General features: G+C 45.3%; 1 protein-coding gene across 1 annotated transcript in view; it reads right to left on the bottom strand.

The window, feature by feature from the left end:
- LOC124722221 overlaps positions 1-24,518 on the bottom strand; it is a 169,990-nt gene that overhangs the window by 85,879 nt on the left and 59,593 nt on the right. The window contains exon 3 of the mRNA XM_047247415.1: positions 5,533-5,705. Within this exon, the coding sequence (XP_047103371.1) occupies positions 5,533-5,705 (173 nt within the window). The remainder of the gene's footprint in view (positions 1-5,532; positions 5,706-24,518) is intronic.

Below are 24,518 nucleotides of genomic sequence, written 5' to 3'. Positions count from 1 at the left end.
AAATATCCTTTCGCTCCCTGTATTTCACCCTTGCCACCTTTAGAATTTGAAAGAGAGTATTCCAGTCAACATTGTCAAAAGCTTTCTCTAAGTCTACAAATGCTAGAAACGTAGGTTTGCCTTTCCTTAATCTTCTTTCTAAGATAAGTCATAAGGTCAGTATTGCCTCACGTGATCCAACATTTCTACGGAATCCAAACTGATCTTCTCCGAGGTCAGCTTCTACCAGTTTTTCCATTCGTCTGTAAAGAATTCGCGTTAGTATTTCGCAGCTGTGACTTATTAATGTCCAAGAATGTCAAAATCGTGTCTAGTTTTGTGAATGTACACTAATATTCAGAAAAAAAAACAGAACACTTTGAAAGACTAGAGATAGGACGTCCATATTCACAAGAAATGTACATTAGTATCTCCTACATAAGTGATTAGCATTTCAGTCAGCTTGGTAATCGTGTCCTGTTGCCTTGTAGGCACAGGGTCCGCCATGGGCCCTAATAAATTGTTCTGTGTGTGATGGTATCGATGCGTATAAGGCGCGAATGCCATCCTATGGAATAGCCATCCATAATGCATTCACCTGGTTGCGAAGTTCATCTGTGGTGGTTGGCTTTGGGTCACAACGCACCACACATCGTTTCAGCATATCCCATGCATTTCAATTGGCAACAAGTCTGATGATCTGGCAGGCCAGGGTAAAAGGTTGACATTCTGAGACATCAAGAAGGCACGTGCTCGTGCAGCAACATGTAGTCGTGCATTGTCTTGGGAGTGTTGTGCAGAAATGGTACGGCTACTGGTTGCTGGATGCCACTCACGTAGGCCACTGGTCACAGAGCCCTGGACACGCACCAACTGTGATTTGTGGTTGTACCCAAAAGCATCCCGCACCATAAGACGCAGAGTGGCGCTGTATGTCTCGTGCGAATAAAGTCCCTGTTATACCGCTTCAAACAAACAGAACCTGGATTCGTCTGAAAACACTATCTGGTGCCACTCCTGTCCCCAGTGACGTCGTTCCACACCATTGCCGTATACCATGTTTCTGCACGTTCGTCAAAGGTAGACAGAGAAGAGGACTACGCACACGTAACCCATGCCGTAATAAACGTCGACTGACTGTCACCCCTGATAACGTACGATGTGTTACACTGTTACTGTGTTGCGCCAGAGCCGTGGAGGACGCAGATCTGTCCCGCAATGCCATTTGGATGAGGTGTCGATCTTCTTGATGGGTGGTCTGGGTGGTGCGACCTGACCCATCGCTTCGTGTTTTACAGCCTTCCAAGAACCATTCTGCACACACCCATTGCACTGTCGAAACACTTCGTCCCACACGAGCAGTAGTTTCATCTACATCTACATTTATACTCCGCAAGCCACCCAACGGTGTGTGGCGGAGGGCACTTTACGTGCCACTGTCATTACCTCTCTTTCCTGTTCCAGTCGCGTATGGTTCGCGGGAAGAACAACTGCTGGAAAGCCTCCGTGCGCGCTCGAATCTTTCTAATTTTACATTCGTGATCTCCTCGGGAGGTATAAATAGGGGGAAGCAATATATTCGATACCTCATCCAGAAACGCACCCTCTCGAAACCTGGACAGCAAGCAACACCGCGATGCAGAGTGCCTCTCTTGCAGTCTGCCACTTGAGTTTGATAAACATCTCCGTAACGCTGGCACGCTTACCAAATAACCCCGTGACGAAACGCGCCGCTCTTCTTTGGATCTTCTATACCTGCTCTGTCAACCCGACCTGGTACGAATCCCACAATGATGAGCAATACTCGAGTATAGGTCGAACGATTGTTTTCTAAGCCACCTCCTTTGTTGATGGACTACATTTTCTAAGGACTCTCCAAATGAATCTCAACCTGGCACCCGCCTTTCCAACAATTAATTTTATATCACCATTCCACTTCAAATCGTTCCGTACGCATACTCCCAGATATTTTACAGAAGTAACAGCTACCAGTGTTTGTTCCGCTATCATATAATCATACAATAAAGGATCCTTATTTCTATGTATTCGCAATACATTACCTTTGTCTATGTTAAAGGTCATTTGCCACACCCTGCACCAAGTGCCTATCCGCTGCAGATCTTCCTGCATTCCGCTGCAATTTTCTGATGCTGCAACTTCTCTGTATAATACAGCATCATCCACGTAAAGCCGCATGGAACTTCCGACACTATCTACTAGGTCATTTATATATATTGTGAAAAGCAATGGTCCCATAACACTCCCCTGTGGCACGCCAGAAGTTACTTTAACGTCTGTAGAAGTCTCTCCATTGAGAACAACATGCTGTGTTCTGTTTGCTAAAAACTCTTCAATCCAGCCACACAGCTGGTCTGATATTCCGTAGGCTCTTACTTCGTTTATCAGGCGACAGTGCGGAACTGTATCGAACGCCTTCCGGAAGTCAAGGAAAATGGCATCTACCTGGAAGCGTGTATCTAATATTTTCTGGGTCTCATGAACAAATAAAGCGAGTTGGGTCTCACACGGATGGATACATCACATTCTCTCATACCAGTAATGCGCCCTCTTTCAAACTTACTGATTTGACTGTGCGGTTCGCGTGTAGGCCAGTGAGGAATCCTACATGTCTGCTCAAGTTACACTGAGCCATTACCTTCGTCTCATAGCGGCAATGGCAGCCGCAGGCAGTTTTTACTGGTAGTTGTTGTTGCGCCACGATATCGATGTTGACCTTGAACCTGCGCGCCGCCATCGTCCAAACGCTAACCATTTCTGCAGACCATATTAATGTACGTCTCCTCTGAATATGAACGTCCTGTCTCTAGTCGTTCATGGTGTTCTATTTTTTCTGAGCATGAGTGAATTAAAATGAGTCTGAAAGCCGTAAAGAGATTCACGCAACAAACTGTAATCGGCATAAAGCGTCAGAAAGTACATGGCAAGCACGCAGATATGCTCATAATCATTGCTTTTTGAACTTAAATACATCAGGTCACAATTTATTTCTCGTGTTGAAGGATTTTTCGATTAAGCATTAATGGGAGAGTTATGTTGCATACTTTGGAAGAATATGAAAAACCATCAAATATGTACACGCCATCCAAGCTCTGTTTGCGTCAATGCCCAGGCGTATCAAGGCCGTTATTATGGCCAAAGGTGGTTGTTCTGGGTGCTGATTTCTCAGGATCTATGCACCCAAATTTCGTGAAAATGTAATCACATGTTAGTTCTAGTATAATATATTTGTCCAATGAATACCCGTTTATCATCTGCATTTCTTCTTGGTGTAGCAATTTTAATGGCCAGTAGCGTATTTATTATATTTGATGGTTTTTCATATTCTTCCAAGGTATGCAACATAACTCTCCCATTAATCCTTAATCGAAAAATCCTTCAACACGAGAAATAAATTGTGACCTGATGTATTTAAGTTCAAAAGGCAATGATTATGAGCATATCTGCGTGCTTGCCATGTACTTTCTGACGCTTTATGCCGATTACAGTTTGTTGCGTGAATCTCTTTACGGCTTTCAGACTCATTTTAATTCACTCGTGTTCAGAAAAAATAGAACACCATGAACGACTAGAGACAGGACGTTCATATTCAGAGGAGACGTACATTAATATGGTCTGCAGAAATGGTTAGCGTTTGGACGATGGCGGCGCGCAGGTTCAAGGTCAACATCGATATCGTGGCGCAACAACAACTACCAGTAAAAACTGCCTGCGGCTGTCATTGCTGCTATGAGCCGAAGGTAATGGCTCTGTGTAATTTGAGCAGACATGCAGGATTCCTCACTGGATGCTGTAATCAGAACCTGGATTCATCCGAAAAAATAACGCATGCAGCGTCAACACGATACCATAGTTCATCAAGAGTAGGGATTGGCGTATTGTGACGAGCCAGTTGCTCGGCCACCATTGACCAGATGTTTTCAGTTGGTGAGAGATCTGGAGAATGTGCTGGCCAGGGCAGCAGTCGAACATTTTCTGTATCCAGAAAGGCCCGTACAGGACCTGCAACATGCGGTCGTGCATTATCCTGCTGAAATGTAGGGTTTAGCAGGGATCGAATGAAGGGTATAGCCACGGGTCGTAACACATCTGAAATGTAACGTCCACTGTTCAAAGTGCCGTCAATGCGAACAATAGGTGACCGAGACGTGTAACCAATGGCCCCCATACCATCACGCCAGGTGATTCGCCAGTATTGCAATGACAAATACACGCTTCCCATGTGCGTTCACCGTAATGTCGCCAAACACGTATGCGTCCGTCATGATGCTGTAATCAGAACCTGGATTCATCCGAAAAAATAACGTTTTGCCATTCGTGCACCCAGGTTCGTCGTTGAGTACATCATCGCAGGCGCTCCTGTCTGTGATGCAGCGTCAAGGGTAACTGCAGCCATGGTCTCCGAGCTGATAGTACATAGTTCCATATTCTGCTAACTGTCATTGGATCTCGACCAACGCAAGCAGCAATGTCGCGATATGATAAACCACAATCGTGGTAGGCTACAATCCGACCTTTATCAAAGTCGGATACGTGATGGTACGCATTTCTCCTCCTTACATGAGGCATCACAACAAAGTTTCACCAGGCAACGTCGGTCAACTGCTGTTTGTGTATGAGAAATCGGTTGGAAACGTACCTCATGTCAGCACGTTGTAGGTGTCGCCACTGGCGCCAAACTTGTGTGAATGCTCTGAAAAGCTAATCATTTGCATATCACAGCATCTTCTTCCTGTCCGTTAAATTTCGCGTCTGTAGCACGTCATCTTCGTGGTATAGCAATTTTAATGGCCAGTAGTTTAATAACATTAAAAATAGGAGTTTCTAAGTTGATATCATGCAGTTCCTCCTCTTACAGTCCTTGGCAGGATTTAGTGTGTTATACCATGCAACTGTAACTTTACTATTACCAATTTTATTACAGTTCCAATGTCTGCAATTTTTATCTGTATCTTTTTATGAAGTATTTTATATGACGAGAGCAATTTCCGCGTAAATCTATTCATCTGTTACTACATGGAATTTTTTTGTTTTTTGGTGAAGACGCCTTAGTCGGTGTCGAAGCCACGTTACAAAAAAGTCTTGCCGTAATCGGTGGGCTATATTATACAAATCATATTCTTGTATGATTGCTGCTCACATAAATGTTCAAAATTGTTTTACGTGTTATTAATTTTACGGGTCTTTCTTTTATTTTTGAATTAATTAAATGTCCTTTTATTAAATGTCGAAATATGTTTAATGATTTGTTTGCCATATGGCAGAAGAATGAGTTAATAAACGCTTTGTGTTAATATCCTGGTTAAAATTATGCCAGGCACCTTACCACATCCCAACCCCCCCTTCGCCCCAATTATGGTAATTATCTAGTTCTAGATTTCTTGTTTTCTGTGTACATTGATTACTTTACAGTTGTCAGCTCCAACACAACTCCATTATGTTTGTGTTCATTATCTTAGAAGAGATTTTGTTCAAAGCATACCTTAATGGGTATATTACACTTTACGTGATAATACTTCCAAATAAGATACTCACCACTTGTTTGCATCCTCCTGTTAAGAAAATAACCTTCAATGTTGTCCTCACATTTTTTCCTGGCGTGTATAGCTTTTGTGATACGCCGAACAGCGTGCACTAATTGGGAGAGGATAGGACGCCTCACATGATCCGCTGCCAGCGTTGTTGCGTTCCATTCCGTGTCGTTCAACCTTTCAAAATAAATTGAGTCAAAAAATGGTTCAAATGGCTCTAAGCACTATGGGACTTAACATCTGAGGTCATCAGTCCCCTACACTTAAAACTACTTAAACCTAACTAACCTAAGGAGATCACACACATCCATGCCCGAGGCAGGATTCGAACCTACGACCGGAGCAGCAGCGTGGTTCCGGACTGAAGCGCCTAGAACAGCTCGGCCACAGCGGCCGGCAACATTGGAGTCACCTCACGTAACAAACGATATTCTGAAAGTTAACTGCCTTTTCTAGAACATAATAATTATACACTCCTGGAAATGGAAAAAAGAACACATTGACACCGGTGTGTCAGACCCACCATACTTGCTCCGGACACTGCGAGAGGGCTGTACAAGCGATGATCACACGCACGGCACAGCGGACACACCAGGAACCGCGGTGTTGGCCGTCGAATGGCGCTAGCTGCGCGGCATTTGTGTACCGCCGCCGTCAGTGTCAGCCAGTTTGCCGTGGCATACGGAGCTCCATCGCAGTCTTTAACACTGGTAGCATGCCGCGACAGCGTGGACGTGAACCGTATGTGCAGTTGACGGACTTTGAGCGAGGGCGTATAGTGGGCATGCGGGAGGCCGGGTGGACGTACCGCCGAATTGGTCAACACGTGGGGCGTGAGGTCTCCACAGTACATCGATGTTGTCGCCAGTGGTCGGCGGAAGGTGCACGTGCCCGTCGACCTGGGACCGGACCGCAGCGACTCACGGATGCACGCCAAGACCGTAGGATCCTACGCAGTGCCGTAGGGGACCGCACCGCCACTTCCCAGCAAATTAGGGACACTGTTGCTCCTGGGGTATCGGCGAGGACCATTCGCAACCGTCTCCATGAAGCTGGGCTACGGTCCCGCACACCGTTAGGCCGTCTTCCGCTCACGCCCCAACATCGTGCAGCCCGCCTCCAGTGGTGTCGCGACAGGCGTGAATGGAGGGACGAATGGAGACGTGTCGTCTTCAGCGATGAGAGTCGCTTCTGCCTTGGTGCCAATGATGGTCGTATGCGTGTTTGGCGCCGTGCAGGTGAGCGCCACAATCAGGACTGCATACGACCGAGGCACACAGGGCCAACACCCGGCATCATGGTGTGGGGAGCGATCTCCTACACTGGCCGTACACCACTGGTGATCGTCGAGGGGACACTGAATAGTGCACGGTACATCCAAACCGTCATCGAACCCATCGTTCTACCATTCCTAGACCGGCAAGGGAACTTGCTGTTCCAACAGGACAATGCACGTCCGCATGTATCCCGTGCCACTCAACGTGCTCTAGAAGGTGTAAGTCAACTACCCTGGCCAGCAAGATCTCCGGATCTGTCCCCCATTGAGCATGTTTGGGACTGGATGAAGCGTCGTCTCACGCGGTCTGCACGTCCAGCACGAACGCTGGTCCAACTGAGGCGCCAGGTGGAAATGGCATGGCAAGCCGTTCCACAGGACTACATCCAGCATCTCTACGATCGTCTCCATGGGAGAATAGCAGCCTGCATTGCTGCGAAAGGTGGATATACACTGTACTAGTGCCGACATTGTGCATCCTCTGTTGCCTGTGTCTATGTGCCTGTGGTTCTGTCAGTGTGATCATGTGATGTATCTGACCCCAGGAATGTGTCAATAAAGTTTCCCCTTCCTGGGACAATGAATTCACGGTGTTCTTATTTCAATTTCCAGGAGTGTAGTTTGCCCATTGTCCAGTTTTTATGTTTTCCTTTGATAGAAGTGACAAGGTCATTAAAGATGAATCACGGTATTAGAGTGAGTTATCTCGGTGTAAATTATGAGTGGTATGCGAGTCTGCTGACACAGTGTTGTAAAGTGAGCGGTTTCTATTGAAACACAAGAATAGCCGTGGACATACTCATCCAAAACTACAAGCGGACTAGGTCATGCTCTTGTACATTAGGATCATTACCATCGTATGCCTTTACAGAATACGCAGATATCCATAAACAATGTATTCACAGGTTAATGTTTAAATTTCGTAACCAGATCGCGGCCCTCTGTATCACTTCATGTCAGTCTTCCAGGCAGCCTTTGAAAACAGTATGTCTCTGCACCATAGTCACATTCAGTGCTTTCACTATAGCCGCTCTGCTTCAAGATGTGGCACATTTGATTCTGAGGTTAGTAGAAGCAATATTGGACAGAAGAGGCGCCACTTGGTGGGAGTTGACCTGGCAGTGCCCTTAATGGTTCTCATAGCCTCTTCTGTCTTATTTGTAGGTGTGCCATTTTCCTATGCAGGGCACAGTATTCATCAGCTGAGCACATAAGTGAAACTGCAGGATTACTCCCCAATTGTACTGGCAATATGGTGCAGTAGATGTACTGGTGAGTTAAGCTTCTTTGACAGGTTCGTGTATGCTGCATAAATGACAGTCACAAGTAGAGGGCGCCACAAAAATGTTATTGAAGTAGTTGGAATTTTTGATCCCATCCAATAGCATGTGTAACTGCCTCTGCGCCTCTTTATTATGGAGATGAAACGCTGTGACCCCTGTTTTCCTTGGGTACTCTTTTAATATGGTGTTAACGTGGGAGGCTACGTCGACGCAGACAGGAGATTGAATGCTGTGACCCCTATTTTGCTTCGGTTTGCCTGGAGCCTCGTTTTGTGAAAGTACTCATTCAACACGGTGTTAACTTGGGAGGCTACCTCGACCTACGACCTATGTAAAAAAAAAAAAAAAAAAAAAAAAGGACCCACCCGGGCCGCTGAAACATGTCACTTCAAGGTCACTCCCCAAGCGCCGTATAGTAGCGAACAAAAGCCAGTTCCGGCGTCGACGCTACCACGTTGCCGACTTCCGTGTAAACATTGTATGTTAGTGCGCGAACGCCTGCGCCGTGGAGTGCCATTAAATAGTCAGGCTTTGCAATTGTACGGAGGACGTGTGAGTTTTGCGAGCAAGAAAAAGAATTTCTTTCTGTTCATGAGCATGCGTCGATTCCTGCCGATAAAGTTTTAGAGGGTACTTCGAAAAACTCTAGGACTCAGTGAAAGAACAGTTATAAGGAAAGGGGTGCTACTTCAAGATTTACAAGACAGTGAAGTAAACAGTGTGTAAGAAAGTCCCTGTGGAAGAAACAGTGTGTTTTTAAGTATTCCGAGCAAGTAAAAAAAGCAGCCTCGTCGTGTTGCAGGTATTGATTCTTTCCAATCCGATGCAATTCAAATTGTTCAAATGGCTCTGAGCAGTATGGGACTTAACTTCTGAGGTCATCAGTCCCCTAGAACTTCCATGCCTGAGGCAAGATTCGAACCTGCGACCGTAGCGATCGCGCGGTTCCAGACTGTAGCGCCTAGAACCGCTCGGCCACTCCGGCCGCCCCGATGCAATTTGTCGGCACATATAACAGCAAAGAATACCCCACAATATGGAAGTTGCTGATTTCTTTAAAAGAAAGTGAACTTTTCTCACGGAGGAAAACGTCACTCAAGATGATATTAAAAAGTATGGGCTTCCGTTTTAAAAAGTTAGATGGACGAAAACTGTTACTAGAAAAAGCTCATGTCATTGCAGCTCGTACCATTTTCTTACACAAAATTGTAGGAAAGGACATACACTCAGTCATATGATTAGACGAAACCTGGGTCAACGCTGGAGAATCGGTTGAGACATGCTGGACAGATGATACTCCGAATAGCAGCGGTTCAAAAATGGTTCAAATGGCTCTGAGCACTATGGGACTTAACATCTGTGGTCATCAGTCCCCTAGAACTTAGAACTACTTAAACCTAACTAACCTAAGGACATCACACACATCCATGCCCGAGGCAGGATTCGAACCTGCGACCGTAGCAGTCGCGCGGTTCCGGACTGAGCGCCTAGAACCTCTAGATCACCGCGGCCGGCAATAGCAGCGGTCATCAGCCAACAGGAAGAGGATCCCGATTAATTGTGGCCCATGCAGGATCTTCAAACGGCTTTCTGCCTGAAGGACTTCTAGTTATTCGATCGACCGCCCACGATTCCTACAGTGGTTTAAAAATTTGTTGCTCCAGTTTAGTGTTCCGACAATTTTTGTGCACCGTACCATACCGTGATTTTAGATAAAACTCCTACCACTAGTGACCATAAAGAAACTATGGTGCAATGGTTGCAGGCGAGAGACATTGCTGCGGACATGAGCATGACAAAGCTGGTGTTATACTCGCTCGTGAAACAAAATAAGCCTGTGACGCCTAAATACGTCGTAGATGAAATTGCAAGCGAACAGGGTCACTTGGTAATTAGGCTACCGCCTTATCACTGCCATTTTAATCCAATTGAATTGGTTTGGAGTGAAGTCAAGGCGTACATTAGAAGTAACAACAAGACTTTTACTATAACGGAAGTGGAAAGACTGCTACGTGAAGGTCTTCCTACTGTAGACGCTACCTCATGGAGGAAAAAAGTAGACCACGTTGCTAAACTGATAAGAGAAGCACAGACTTTAGATGGCATTATAAATGAAAACGAACTGTGGTGTCACCGCCAGACACCACACTTGCTAGGAGGTAGCCTTTAAATCGGCCGCGGTCCGTTAGTATACGTCGGACCCGCGTGTCGTCACTATCAGTGATTGCAGACCGAGCGCCGCCACACGGCGGGTCTAGTCTAGAGAGACTCCCTAGCACTCGCCCCAGTTGTACAGCCGACTTTCCTAGCGATGGTTCACTGTCTACATACGCTCTCATTTGCCGAGACGACAGTTTAGCACAGCCTTCAGCTATGTCATTTGCTACGGCCTAGCAAGGCGCCATATTCGGTTACTATTCTGAACAGATAATATTGTGAATCATGTACCGTCAAGAGCGACGTTCATCATTAATGGATTAAAGTTAAGTATCAAACTAGCTAAGTCCGCTTTCTGAATTCTAATTCCTTGTCATGTTCCAGACCTCACGTCGGTATAGTCCTTCTCTCCTCACGCCAGCCTGCGTGAGTTGAAACGCGTGCATTTCGGCCTCCTCTAGTAACACGGTGTTGGCTCTCCTGCCAACACAACACGAACAATTAATGATTTCTGTTAATGATGATGATGATGATGACGAAGAAAACGGTTTTGGTGCCGATTCCGATGATAGTGAAGGAGAACTGGATGGAATTGTGCCATTGACATCGTAAACTGGTGAGTGTAAATGTATACAGAATTAATTCTTTTTCTCTCTGCAGTCAGGTAGATTATGCATGTTTTGCTTTCTTTCTATGAGCGTGGATAGTGTGTTATTTGGTATGCTTAGGTTTATATTATTATACGACGTTTTTCATGCAGCTATTACTGTAACAATTTGGAATGACTTTTGATAGATATTGTCATTAACTTCGGGTGTTTTCATTTCCCAGTTTCATATATGTGGTGTGCATACTGGAAGACCTTCAGTACACACACCATCAGATTATTTGACTTGTCGCTCTAACGAAGTAGGCGAGTGTCAGCAATATGTCTCGTGGTCTTATCATGTCGTGTTTATCTTCTGCCATTAGGTCAGACGATAGAAATGCCACTTGCACCCTTAGAGTAGCAGATTGACGGTGACCAACTTTAAACAGAACTTGATTAATTTTCACACACTTTTATTAAAATAACAAGCATAAAATTACTTAACTTGGTTCTGGATACTATTTACAATTGACAATCTGAAGTTCCTTTGGTATTGGTATGTCAATCTTATTCTCACATATATCTCTGATACTTGACAAAAGTGTCTATACATTTATCTTCATGGCTATGTACAGGAATATGGTAATCTTATTGGGGGCAGACTGAAACTTGACTATACTGGTACAGACAAATGTAGAACTCGTACAGACTGGTACAGACTAATGCAGACTGGTACAGACTAATCGGAGGTCTGTACACTCATTATAATACCTCGCGCGTTCATGTATAACTGCGCGAGTGTGATCCACGAGGAGAAAAGGTTCTATGTTAGCAGAAATCTCATTGGTGCATTACATATTAATACGCAGATCGGCGGAAGCAGAATTTGGTCCGTCTCTATGGCAGCGCCATCTCGTAGTGCAGAGACGGACGAGCGCTGCGCCTGCACTGTTGTGCTTAGTGGGGCGCGCTCTTGTGGGAAAGGTGTGTACGCGTTGACTATGCGGAACTATGTACACAACAATATACTATCAAACGCTTAGTCTCCGTCGTCGTTCGGTCCATTGTTAGAATAACGTACTTTGTTGCACTTAATGTATAAACGTTGACTGTTGCGTACATTTACAAAATGTACTTCGGAGTTGTGGACGTGTGCGGTGGCAGCTATTGCAACTTCGCAATCGAAGTGTAGCCAACCACACGCAAGCTGTCAAGTGACATGTTTCACTGGCCCAGGTATAGACAGTATGCAATCAGCTCCACATGATCAATTTGGCCCTAGGCGTCTGCAACGAAAAACAGTACAAACTCCCCATGACCCTTCTGTGCGAAGATGTTGTGCAAGGAAAATCTTGGAATGGAACCTGGATCTCTGGCGTCGGATGCTGATCAGCGGCGACTACAGGATTTGTACGTTGCCTGGCAATCGTCGCTCCCAGTGCAGGTTTCGGCCATACGGTCCCACGGTTTCAGAAGCGGCAATGAGTCCGAAATATTCACAAGGGAACCTCCCCATCGCACCCCCCTCAGATTTAGTTATAAGCTGGCACAGTGGATAGACCTTGAAAAACTGAACACAGATCGATCGAGAAAACAGGAAGAAGTTGTGTGGAACTATGAAATAATAAGCAAAATATACAAACTGAGTAGTCCATGTGCAAGATATGCAACATCAAGGATAGTGTGAGCACAAGAGCGCCGTGGTCCCGTGGTTAGCGTGAGCAGCTGCTGAACGAGAGGTCATTAGTTCGTCTTTCCTGGAGTGAAAAGTTTACTTTCTTTATTTTCGCAAAGCTATGATCTGTCCGTTCGTTCATTGACCTCTCTGTTCACTGTAATAAGGTTAGTGTCTGTGTTTTGCGACCGCACCGCAAAATCGTGCGACTAGTAGACGGAAGGACGTGCCTCTCCAATGGCAACCGAAAACATTTGATCGCAATGTCATAGGTCAACCGATTCCACCACAGAAAAACACGTCTGATATATTCTATACGACACTGGTGACGGCATGTGCGTCACATGACAGGAATATGTTGTCGACCCACCTAACTTGTACACTTAGCGAATGCGTAAAAAATTCTTCTACCATGCCCGATTTAGGTTTTCTTGTGGATGTGATAATCACTCCCAAAAAAGTGACGAAAACATGAGTTTGTCACATAAACTGAAAATAAAAAATTATAATTTTCACTCAAGGGAAGACTTGAACCAAGGCCCTCTCGTTCCCCAGTTGCTCATGCTAGCCACGGGACCACGGCGCTGCTGAATTCATAGGGTCCTTTATGTTGCCTATGGTGCACATCAACTACTCAGTTTGTATATTTTGCTTATTTTTTCATAGTTCCACACAACTTCTTCCTGCTTTCTCGATTGATCTGTGTTCAGTTTTTCAAGGCCTATCCACTGTGCCAACTTATAACTAAATCTGAGGGGGGTGCGATGGGGAGGTTCCCTTGTCAGGGCAGGTGTGGTGTACGGATAACTATCGCATCTCAGCAGTATCGATGGCAATTTCAGTGCTGTGCATTATCGAGAAAGCATCCTTCAACCTGTTGTCCAAATCTATAGACAAGGTTTAGGCTGTGGATGCGTCTTCCAAGACGATATTACACGGAAACATCATGGCGTCCTCGTAAACATCTTCCTGCAGAAGGCAATAATCAAATGTATGTACTAGGTAGTGGTGTCTGTCAACATGGAACCCGCCATCTACTGGAAGCAGTTGGAACTTTGAGGGCGTTGTTGTAGTAACTAGCCTCGCACTCTGGATTACCACAGGAAGACTGTCGTCAGAGAGTCAGACAGCCTGGAGAAGCAACATCTGGACTACCTGGTAGACAGCATGCGGAAGAGAATCCAAATGCGCCACAAAGGGCGTTCAATAAGTGATGCAACATTTTTTTTTCTCAAAGCAGGTTGGTTTTATTCAGGTTTCATTCATAATTCCAATACGCCTTATTATTCCCCACTCTTTTGGCTACAAAACCCTGTCATTCAACATAATCTCCGTTGAATGCGATAGCCTTACGCCACCTTACTAGAAGGGCTTGTATGCCCGCATGGTACCACACTACTGTTCGAAGTCGGAACCACCGTCTTGCTGCATCAAAGACCTTCCCATCATCCACGTAACGGTTCCCGTGGAGTGCATCCTACACTGGGCCTTCCTTCGCCTTGTAACGCACGAGCAATTCCGCACAGATGGTCCCACGTTGCTCTTTATGGTCTTCTGTTGGGCGGCAAGAAATACAGAGGGCACACACCTTTGAGTGCAGCGAGGTGTTTTATTGTGATTCGTCGATCACCTCGAATGAGTGTCCACACGTTCCAACATTGCACTGCTGTGTGTGGCCAGCCGGCACACGGGAGATAGAACAGGTCTGCGCGATCTTGTTGCGATGACGACAGATGACTCGCCCAACGACTCACCGTGCTCTTGTTCACTGCCAGGTCGCTGTAGACATTCTGTAAGCGCCTATGAATATCTATAATGCTCTGATTTTCCGCCAAAAGACACTCAATGACAGCTCTGTGCTTGGAACGCACACCATTTAAAAGGCTGCCTATAACGCCGCCATCCATCGGAACTTCACGAAACTAGAGAGGCTGAAGCGGGAATATTCTACGATGTCCCACAGCAAATTCTGCATTTTTCGACAGAAATTGGCTGACAAAAAAGCGTGTTGCATTACTCATTGAATGCCCCTCTGGTAGGTCCAGATAGTAATGAATGTTACGCAGCAGACGTTGGTTTAACTAACAGACTACATTTTGGTTGTTGTTTCGTTCTCATTTCACTGTAATGTTGTATTTGTAGTTTGTTAAGGCTGATACTTTCATTCCCTACGTGGTGGTTCGAAATCTGTATTGGCAGAAGAGGCTTCTGACGTGCTTCCGACTACATTTGAGACAGATTAATGGGACTGAACTCTGCACTCGTCACTGGCCAGTTTAGGGATTTAATACTTTCACCTGAGAGAAATTCAAGAACCTTTGCAGCCCGATGCGCTTTCGCCTTACCTTCCGTGGAAAGGAAGTATGGACGAGTTCTGAACAGTTGCGCATAAGGGGCTGGCAACTTCTTTCTATGCCTCTAGAAATCAACGGTATTCTTCCGACCATCATTGACGAGATGCAGCTTCCTATGCCCTGCCAATACGACGCTTCAACGGGTCAATGCCCAACTACCAACAAACGGGTTTCTTTCCACGTTACTTTATTTTACAATGTACTGGCTACTGCATCTTTTCTGGAAGACGAGCTATGACGGGAGGCATTACTCAGAGTTAAGCGAAATTCATCTGTGAAGAACAAGTTCCTCCAGTCAATTACGACCCAAAACACTGCAGACACACTTGATACATTATGGATGACAACCAAGGCTTTTCCTTATCTTTGAATGATGTTTCTTTTTGAAACAGGGACTAGTTCTTTGCTATACAGATAGCTGAATCTAGAATTTTGTGGATATCTTGGTGGTCATTTACAGTGGTTGATAACTTCTTCTTCCATAAATTCTATTTCCCCGAAGACGGTTAACATTGCGGTACTAATGTACAAATACAACGAAAGAACAAAACCTAATTTCTATACAAACATTGCTTCAAGATGTTAATTTTATATTTTACAGTAGTTTATTTGGTATGATGAAATGTACCCTTTTCTACGCACTTCTTGAGGATGGGTAGAGTAGAGACGTAGATGTAAATGCAACACGTGGTATAAGCCATTCTAGGCTGAACGAATGGATTCGTGAATCGCAAACCTCCGCACTGTTGCTCTTTTTCACAGCTTGTGCTGTAGAGCACGGGTATCCAACTCGTAGCCTAAAGTATCAATGGGGCCCAAGAAGTGAGCATCTGTCACACCATCGGTAAAAAAATCCACAAAATTCTGTTTCTGTAAAGCTATGATAAACTGAATATTTTCAGTTTGAAATTCCCATCACTCGATGCTATTCTCACTTCTCTTATTGGTTCATCCCATTCCCCCCTCTCTCTTTTTCCTCTTTTTTCCTCAGTGGTTATTGTTAGTGTTTAGTATATCAGGTGCTTACGTGGAGCCGAAAAATACTCTTCATCCAATGTAGTCCAGGTAGGCTAAAATGTTGAATACCCCTACATCTACATCCATACTCCGCAAGCCACCTGACGGTGTGTGGCGGAGGGTACCTTGAGTACCTCTATCGGTTCTCCCTTCTATTCCAGTCTCGTATTGTTCGTGGAAAGAAGTATTGTCGGTATGCCTCTGTGTGAGCTCTAATCTCTCTGATTTTATCCTCATGGTCTCTTCGCGAGATATACGTAGAAGGGAGCAATATACTGCTTGACTCTTCGGTGAAGGTATGTTCTCGAAACTTCAACAAAAGCCCGTACCGAGCTACTGAGCGTCTCTCCTGCAGAGTCTTCCACTGGAGTTTATCTATCATCTACGTAACGCTTTCGCGATTACTAAATGGTCCTGTAACGAAGCGCGCTGCTCTCCGTTGGACCTTCTCTATCTCTTCTATCAACCCTATCTGGTACGGATCCCACACTGCTGAGCAGTATTCAAGCAGTGGGCGAACAAGTGTACTCTAACCTACTTCCTTTGTATTCGGATTGCATTTCCTTAAGATTCTTCCAATGAATCTGTCTGTCATCTGCTTTACCGACGATCAACTTTATATGATCATCCCATTTTAAATCACTCCTAATGCCTACTCCCAGATAATTTATGGAATTAACTGCTTCCAGTTGCTGACCTGCTATTTTGTAGCTAAATGATAAGGAGTCTATCTTTCTATGTATTCGCAACACATTACACTTGTCTACATTGAGATTCAATTGCCATTCCCTGCACCATGCGTCAATTCGCTGCAGATCCTCCTGCATTTCAGTACAATTTTCCATTGTTACAACCTCTCGATATACCACAGCATCATCCGCAAAAAACCTCAGTGAACGTCCGATGTCATCCACAAGATCATTTATGTATATTGTGAATAGCAACGGTCCTACGACACTCCCCTGCGGCACACCTGAAATCACTCTTACTTCTCTCCATTGAGAATGAAATGCTGCGTTCTGTTATCTAGGAACTCTTCAATCCAATCACACAATTGGCCTGATAGGCCACATGCTCTTACTTTGTTCATTAAACGACTGTGGGGAACTGTATCAAACGCCTTGCGGAAGTCAAGAAACACGGCACCTACCTGTGAACCCGTGTCTATGGCCCTCTGAGTCTCGTGGACGAATAGCGCGAGCTGGGTTTCACACGATCGTCTTTTTCGAAACCCATGCTGATTCCTACAGAGTAGATTTCTAGTTTCCAGAAAAGTCATTATACTCGAACATAATACGTGTTCCAAAATTCTACAACTGATCTTCGTTAGAGATATAGGTCTATAGTTCTGCACATCTGTTCGACGTCCCTACTTGAAAACGGGGAGGACCTGTGCCCTTCTCCAATCTTTTGGAACGCTACGCTCTTCTAGAGACCTATGGAACACCGCTGCAAGAAGGGGGGCAAGTTCCTTCGCGTACTCTGTGTAAAATCGAACTGGTATCCCATCAGGTCCAGCGGCCTTTCCTCTTTTGAGCGATTTTAATTGTTTCTCTATCCCTTTGTCGTCTATTTCGATATCTACCATTTTATCATCTGTGCGACAATCTAGAGAAGGAACTACAGCGCAGTCTTCCTCTGTGAAACAGCTTTGGAAAAAGACATTTAGTATTCCGGCCTTTAGTCTGTCATCCTCTGTTTCAGTACCATTTTGGTCACAGAGTCTCTGGACATTTTGTTTTGATCCACCTACCGCTTTGACATAAGACCAAAATTTCTTAGGATCTTCTGCCAAGTCAGTACATAGAACTTTACTTTCGAATGGGTTGTATGTGTCTGCCCTGCTGCCCCCTGGAGTCCGTTTTCGTCGCCTGCTTCGACAATTGGATTTTGCCCTCCCTACCACCTTCAGAGAGGGTGAGAGCCCGACACCACCGTGGCTCCAGGCTCTGGTTCATATCTATCTCGACCTCAGCTCGCTCCCGAAGAAGGGTACTCCGGCTGCAGTGTATTGCTCACGGTTTGTCGAACTTCGTGCGCGACTTGCCTGTCACACCTTTATTTACACTAATGGCTCCAAAACTGACGATGGTGTCGGCTGTGCCTTTGTCGTCGGGGCCGGCACCTTTCAATACCGGCTCCTCGACCAGTGTTCCAGCTTTACGGCCGAGATTTTTGCTCTCCATCGGGCCGTTCAGTATGCCCGCCGCCACCGCCATTCATCGTATGTACTCTGCTCTGATTCACTCAGTGCTCTTCAGAGCCTTGGAGCTCCATATCCGGTCCATCCCTTGGTGCAACGGATCCAGCAGTCCCTCCATTCTTCTGCTGCTGATGGCTCTCCTGTCAGCTTTCTGTGGGTTCCCGGCCATGTAGGAGCGCCTGGGAATGAGGCTGCTGATGCTGCAGCCAAGGCTGCAGTCCTCCTGCCTCGGCCAGCCTCCCATTATGTCCCGTCATCTGGTATTAGTGGGGTTGTTTGTAAGAGGCTTGTGTCTTTGTGGTGGGATACGTGGTCATCACTTCAAGGAAACAAGCTCCGGGCAGTAAAACCGTTCCCAACAGCTTGGACAACCTCCTCCCGACCATCTCGGCGAGAAGAGGTCCTTCTGACCAGGTTGCGGATTGGGCATTGCCGGTTTAGCCACCGCTACCTGCTCTCCGGTGACCCAGCCCCGCAGTGCCTTTGTGGTCATGCATTAACAGTGCACCATGTTTTATTGTCGTGTCCCCGTTTTAGTCAATCTCGTGTTGTCCTGTCTCTGCCATCTACTTTACAGGATATTTTAGCTGATGACGCTCGAGCAGCTGCTCGTGTTCTTCGTTTCATTACTTTGACTGGCTTGTCCAAAGACATCTAACTCCTTCACTTATTTTATCTGCATCTTTGTAAGACCTTTCTGGTGTCCCCCCCCCCCCTTTGAGTTTTACTAGATTCTATGTGCTCTAACAATTGTGACTGGGCGCTAATGACCTCAGTAGTTGAGCGCCCTTAAACCAAAAAAAAAAAAAAAATACATCCACATCTACATGGATACTCTGCAAGTCACATTTAAGTGCCTGGCACAGGGTTCATCGAACCACCTTCACAATTATCTATTATTCCTATCTCGTATAGCGCGCCGAAAGAACGAACATCTATATTTTTCCGTACGAGCTCTGATTTCCCTCATTTTATTGTGGTGATCGTTCCTCCCTATGTAGGTCGGTGTCAACAAAATATTTTCTCATTCGGAGGAGAAAGTTGGTGACTGAAATTTCGTGAGAAGATTCCGTTGCAAAGAAAAACGCCTTTCTTTTAATGACGTCCAGCCCAAATCCTGTATCATATCAGTGACACTCTTTTCCATATTTCGTGATAATACAAAACGTGCTGCCGTTCTTTGAACTTTTTCGATGTACCGAGTGATCGAAAGTCAGTATAAATTTGAAAACTGAATAAATCACGGAATAATGTAGAGAGGTACAAATTGACACACATGCTTGGATTGACATGTGGTTTTATTAGAACCAAAAAAATACAAAAGTTCAAAAAATTTCAGACAGATGACGCTTCATCTGATCAGAATACCAATAATTAGCATAACAAAGTAAGACAAAGCAAAGACGATGATCTTTACAGGAAATGCTCAATATGTCCACCATCATTCCTCAACAATAGCTGTAGTCGAGGAATAATGTTGTGGACAGCACTGTAAAGCATGTCCGGAGTTATGGTGAGGCATTGGCGTCGGATGTTGTCTTTCAGCATCCCTAGAGATGTCGGTCGATCACGATACACTTGCGACTTCAGGTAATCCCAAAGCCAATAATCGCATGGACTGAGGTCTGGGGGCGTGGGAGGTCAAGCATGACGAAAGTGGCGGCTGAGCACACGATCATCACCAAACGACGCGCGCAAGAGATCTTTCACGCGTCTAGCAATATGGGGTGGAGCGCCATCCTGCATAAACATCGTACGTTCCAGCAGGTGTTTATCACCAGGCTGGGGATGATGCGATTCTGTAACATATAGGCGTACCTCTCAACCGTCACGGAAGCAGTTACAAAACCAGAATTACGCATTTCCTCGAAGAAAAAAGGCCCGATATCGGTAGACGTGGTAAATCCAACCCATACCGTGACTTTCTCGTCGTGCAATGGAGTTTCCACGACAGTTCTAGGATTTTAGGTGGCCCAAATTCTGCAGTTGTGGGCGTTGACAGACCCTCGGAGCGTGAAATGAGCTTCGTCGCCGGCCGGCGTGGCCGTGCGGTTCTAGGCGCTACAGCCTGGAGCCGAGCGACCTTTCCGGTCGCAGGTTCGAATCCTGCCTCGGGCATGGATGTGTGTGATGTCCTTAGGTTAGTTAGGTTTAATTAGTTCTAAGGTCTAAGCGACTGATGACCTCAGAAGTTAAGTCGCATAGTGCTCAGAGCCATTTGAACCATTTGAGCTTCGTCGGTCCACAACACGTTACTCAACTAATCGTCATCGTCCGCCATCTTTTGAAACGCCCACACCGCAAGTGCCCTCCGCTTCACTAAATCGCCAGGTAATAGTTTATGATGCCGATGGATTTTGTACGGATAGCATCGGAGGGTATGCCTAAGTGCCAACCAAACAGTAGTGTATGGAATGCCGGTGCGAGGTGCGACTGCACGAGCGATGACTTCCCCGTGCATAGACGAACCCGCTACAGTCTCCATTTCTTCCGGAACCGTCTCAGCAGCATTACGCCTTGTGCTGGGTCGGCCACTACGGCGTCTATCGTCTAAACAACCCATGGCTTCGAACTTCGAAATCATTCTCGCCACAGCTGCATTTGTCAACGGACCTTTACCCATTCGAATCCCCTTCCTATGGCAATAGGATCGTAACGCTGAACTAGCACATTCCCCATTCTGATAATACAGCTTCACTAAAAGCGCCTTTTCAGGTAACGTCAACATGCTGCGACTGCTGGCGCATTTGACTCTCTCTCATTACAGCTCCTTTTATACACGATTGTCATGCGCAGTCACTGACTTTTTGCTGTCCAGCGCCACCTGTCGGGCATTTTGTGAACTTCGTTTTTTTTTTTTTTGTTCTAATAAAACCCCATGTCATTCCAAGCATGTGTGTCAATTGTTACCTCTCTATCTACATTATTCCGTCGTTTACTAAGTTTTCAATTTTATACTGACTTTTTGATCACCCGGTACTTCGTCAGTCCTATCTGGTAAGGATACCACACCGCGCAGCAGTATTCTAAAAGAGAACGGACGAGCGTAGCGTAGGCAGTCTCCTTAGTAGATCTGTTACATTTTCTAAATGTCCTGCCAATAAAACGCAGTCTTTGGTTAGCCTTCCCCACAACATTTTCTATGTGTTCCTTCCAATTTAAGTTGTTCGTAATTGTAATTCCTGGGTATTTAGTTCAATTTACGGCTTTTAGATTTGACTGATTTATCGTGTAACCCAAGTTTAACGAATTCCTTTTAGCATCAATGTGGATGACCTCACACTTTTCGTTATTTAGGATCAACTAACAATTTTCGCACCGTTCAGATATCTTTTCTAAATCGTTTTAATTTGTTTTGATCTTATGCTGACTTTATTAGTCGATATACGACAGCGTTATCTGCCAAAAACCTAAGACAGCTGTTCAGATTGTCCCCCAAATCGTTTATATAGATAAGGAAGAGCAAAGGGCCTATAACACTACCTTGGGGAACGCCAGCAATCACTTCTGTTTTACTCGGTGACTTTCCATCAATTACTACGAACTGTGACCTCTCTGATAAGAAGTCACAAATCCAGTCTCATAACCGAGACAATATTCCATAAGCACGCAATTTCACTACAAGCCGCTTGTGTGGTACAGTGACAAAAGCCTTCCGGAAATCCAGAAATATGGATTCGATCTGAAATCCCTTGTAAACAGCACTCAGCAATTCACGTGAATAAAGAGGTAGGTGTGTTTCACAAGAACGATGTTTTCAGAACCCATGTTGACTGTGTGTCAGTAGACCGTTAACTTCGAGGTAATTCGTAATGTTCGAACACAATATATGTTCCAGAATCCTGCTGCATACCGACGTTAATGATATGGGCCTGTAATTAAGTGGGTTACTCCTATTACCTTTCTTGAATATTGGTGTGACCTGTGCAACTTTCCAGTCTTTGGGTATGGATCTTTTCGTCGAGCGAACGGCTGTATATGATTGTTAAGTATGGAGCTAACGCATCAGCATGCCCTGAAAGGAACCTAATTGGTATACAGTGTGGACCATAAGACTTACTTTTATTAAGTGATTTAAGTTGCTTCACTACTCCGAGGATATTTACTTCTACGTTACTCATGTTGGCAGCTGTTCTTGATTCGAATTCTGGAGTATTTACTCCGTCTTCTTTTGTGAAGGCATTTCGGAAGGCTGTGTTTAGTAACTCTGCTTTAGCAGCACTATCTCTGATAGAATCTCCATTGCTACCGCACAGAGAAGGCATTGTTTCTTGTCGCTAACATATTTCACATACGACCAGAATCTCTTTGGATATTCTGCCAGGTTTCGAGACAAAGTTTCGTTGTGGAAACTGTTATAAGCATCTCGGTTTGAAGTCCGCACTAAATTTCGAGCTTCAGTAAAAGATCGCCAATGTTGGGGATTTTGCGTATGTTTAAATTTGGCATCTTTGTTTCGTTGTTCCTGCAACAGTGTTCTAACCCGCTTTGTGTACCAAGGAGGATCAGTTCCGTCGTTTGTTAATTTATTTGGTATAAATCTCTCAATTGCTACCGATACTATTCCTTTGAATTCAAGTCACATCTGGTTTACATTTATATTGTTAATTTGGAAGGAGTGGATATTGTCTCTCAGGAAGGCATCAAGGGAATTTTTATCTGCTTTTTTGAATAGGTGTATTTTTCGTTTATTTCTGAAGGATTTGGAGATTACAATATTCAATCTCGCTACGACAGGCCTGTGTTCACTAATCCCTGTATCCGTTTCGATGCTCGTTATTAACTCAGTATTATTTGTTGCTAAGACGTCAAGTATGTTTTCACAACCGTTTACTATTCGCGTGGACTCATGAACTAACTGCTCGAAATAATTTTCAAAGACTGCGTTTAGCACAATTTCGATTGATGTTTTTTGTGTATCTCCGGAATTAAACTTTTATTTTCGCCAACATATCGAGGGTAAATTAAAGTCACCACCAACTATAGTCGTATGAGTCGGGTACGTATTTGAAATCAAATTCAAGTTTTCTTTGAAACTTTCAGCAACTTTATCTTCTGAACTGGGAGGTCAGTAAAAGGATCCAATTATTATTTTATTTCGGTTGCCAACAATGACCTCTGCCCATACTAACTCACAGGAACTATCTACTTCAATTTCGCGACAAGATAAAGTACTTCTAACAGCAACAAACACGCCACCGCCAACCGTGTTTGGCCTATCCCTTCGGAAGACCGTCAGGTTGTTCGCAAAAATTTCGGCTGAGCTTATCTCCGGCTTTAGCCAGCTTTCAGTGCCTACAACGATTTGAGCATCGGCGCTTTCTATTAGCGCTTGGAGCTCTGGTTCTTTCCCAACACAGCTGCGACAATTTACGACTGTTATTCCGATGGTTCCTGTATCTACGTTCTTCCTGTGTTGGGCCCGCACGCTTTGTGACTGAAGCCCTTCTTGTGTTTTCCCGAGACCCTCTAACCTAAAAAAACCGCCCAGCCCACGCCACACAGCCCCTGCTACCCGTGTAGCCGCCTCCTGCGTTTACTGAACACCTGACCTATTCAGCGGAACCCGAAACCCAACCACCCTTTGTCGCAAATCGAGAAATCTGCAGCCCACACGATCGCACAACCGTCTGAGCCTCTGATTCAGACCCTCCACTCGGCTCTGTACCAGAGGTCCGCAATCGGTCCTGTCGACTATGCAACAAATGGTCAGCTTTGCTTTCATCTTGCAGGCAAGACTGACATCCTTTGCCGGCCTGAGTGGCCGTGCGGTTCTAGGCGCTACAGTCTGGAACCGCGAGACCGCTACGGTCGCAGGTTCGAATCCTGCTTCGGGCATGGATGTGTGTGATGCCCTTAGGTCAGTTAGTTTTAAGTAGTTCTAAGTTCTAGGGGACTGATGACCTCAGAAGTTGAGTCCCATAGTGCTCAGAGCCATCTGAACCATTTTGAACTGACATCCTTTACCACTTCTGTTAGCCGCTTGAAACCAGAGAGAATCTCTTCTGATCCAAAGTGACACACGTCATTGGTACCGACGTGAGCAACCACCTGCACCCTGTGCTCTTCATTGCATACGGGAGGACCGGTTCCACATCTGGAATGACTCCACCCGGTATGCAAACGGAGAGCACATTGGTTTTCTTTCCCTTCTTGGTAGCCATGTCCCTAAGGGACCCCATAACCCGCCTAACGTTGGAACTCCCCAACTATCAATAATCCTAACTTCTGTGATTGTCCGGATTTTGCAGGCTGATAGGCTCCCTCTGAAACAGGACACGTGCTACGGCATCTGGCTCAGCGACAGTGTCAGCCACAGACAGCACCTGGAACCTGTTTGTCAGACAAACTGCGGAGGCCTTACGTGCAGCCGCCTGAGAAGTCTTTCGCCGCCTGCTACTTAAACCTAACTAACCAAAGGGTCCAAATGGCTCTA

Source organism: Schistocerca piceifrons, chromosome X, assembly GCF_021461385.2.
Source record: "Schistocerca piceifrons isolate TAMUIC-IGC-003096 chromosome X, iqSchPice1.1, whole genome shotgun sequence".
Taxonomy (NCBI): Eukaryota; Metazoa; Arthropoda; class Insecta; order Orthoptera; family Acrididae; genus Schistocerca; species Schistocerca piceifrons.
Note: the sequence above shows the minus strand (reverse complement) of the source record. Positions and strands in the feature narration are given on the sequence as shown.